Consider the following 1083-nt stretch of genomic DNA (forward strand, 5'->3'; position numbering starts at 1 on the left):
GCATTGCACTCCTTAACCTGCACAATTTTGTGACTGTTTTACTAAACAGAGAAGAGACATTATTAAATGTAAAAGACCTAAACTATTTTCTCTAATGTTTGTGTTAATGAGTCTATGACTTTCTTATTTCTCAGGCTGTAGATAATTGGATTTAAAAAAGGAATGATAACAGTGTAAAACAGAGAGTCCATCATGTTTTGATCATTAGCTTGTGGAGATGCAGGACGCACATACATGGAGAGAAGAGGGCCATAGTATAAAGACACAGATAAGAGATGAGCTCCACATGTGGAGAAGGCTTTCCTTATGCCTTTGACAGACTTTCTTTTTAATATTGTAAAGAGAACGAGTGTATAAGAGATAAGAACAGTCACAATAGTGAATACTTGAATTGAACCTGAGAAAACAAAAACCATTAAATAATTAATAGAAGGGTCAGTACAAGAAATCTTTAACAATGGCATAATGTCACAGTAAAAGTGATGTATTATATTGGAATTATAGAAGGTTAATCTGAACAAAAACCCTTCATGAATTATGGCATGAAGAAAACCACCTAGGAATGACAAGACTAATAGCCGGATGCATAGTGCATTGTTCATAATCACTGGATAGAGTAAAGGTTTGCATATGGCTACATAGCGATCATACGCCATTGCTGCCAAGAGAAAACATTCTGTGGTTGCACTGATTGCAAAGGAAAAAAATTGCACCATGCATTCAGAGAGAGACATCATCTGACTCTCGGTTAAGAAGTTGACCAGCAAGTTTGGGGTCACAGTGGATGATAACCAAGTATCCACAAAGGCTAAAGTCCCAAGGAATAAGTACATGGGGATGCGAAGGTGAGGGTCGTTCCAGATGAGAGTAATCAGACCAAGGTTCCCCACGATGGTGATGAGATATATCACCAAGAATACCAGGAACAGGGGAATTTTCCACTCCAGTTGATGAGTAAGTCCTGTGAGAATGAACTTTGTCAGCAATGTTGCATTTTCTTTTTCCATGTCCTCACTTGCTGTTCTCTGAAATGAAATGTAGTAAATGTAAATACACACACACACACACACACACACACACACA

General features: G+C 37.9%; 1 protein-coding gene across 1 annotated transcript; it reads right to left on the reverse strand.

Moving 5' to 3' along the window:
* Positions 1-77: 77 nt before the first annotated feature.
* Positions 78-1007, reverse strand: LOC105817201 (olfactory receptor 5H2-like). The gene has a single exon (XM_012652831.1). The coding sequence runs from the start codon at positions 1005-1007 to the stop codon at positions 78-80; it is 930 nt and encodes a 309-aa protein (XP_012508285.1).
* Positions 1008-1083: the final 76 nt, after the last annotated feature.

This window comes from Propithecus coquereli, unplaced genomic scaffold (assembly GCF_000956105.1).
Source record: "Propithecus coquereli isolate 6110/MARCELLA unplaced genomic scaffold, Pcoq_1.0 Scaffold40, whole genome shotgun sequence".
Lineage (NCBI taxonomy): Eukaryota > Metazoa > Chordata > Mammalia > Primates > Indriidae > Propithecus > Propithecus coquereli.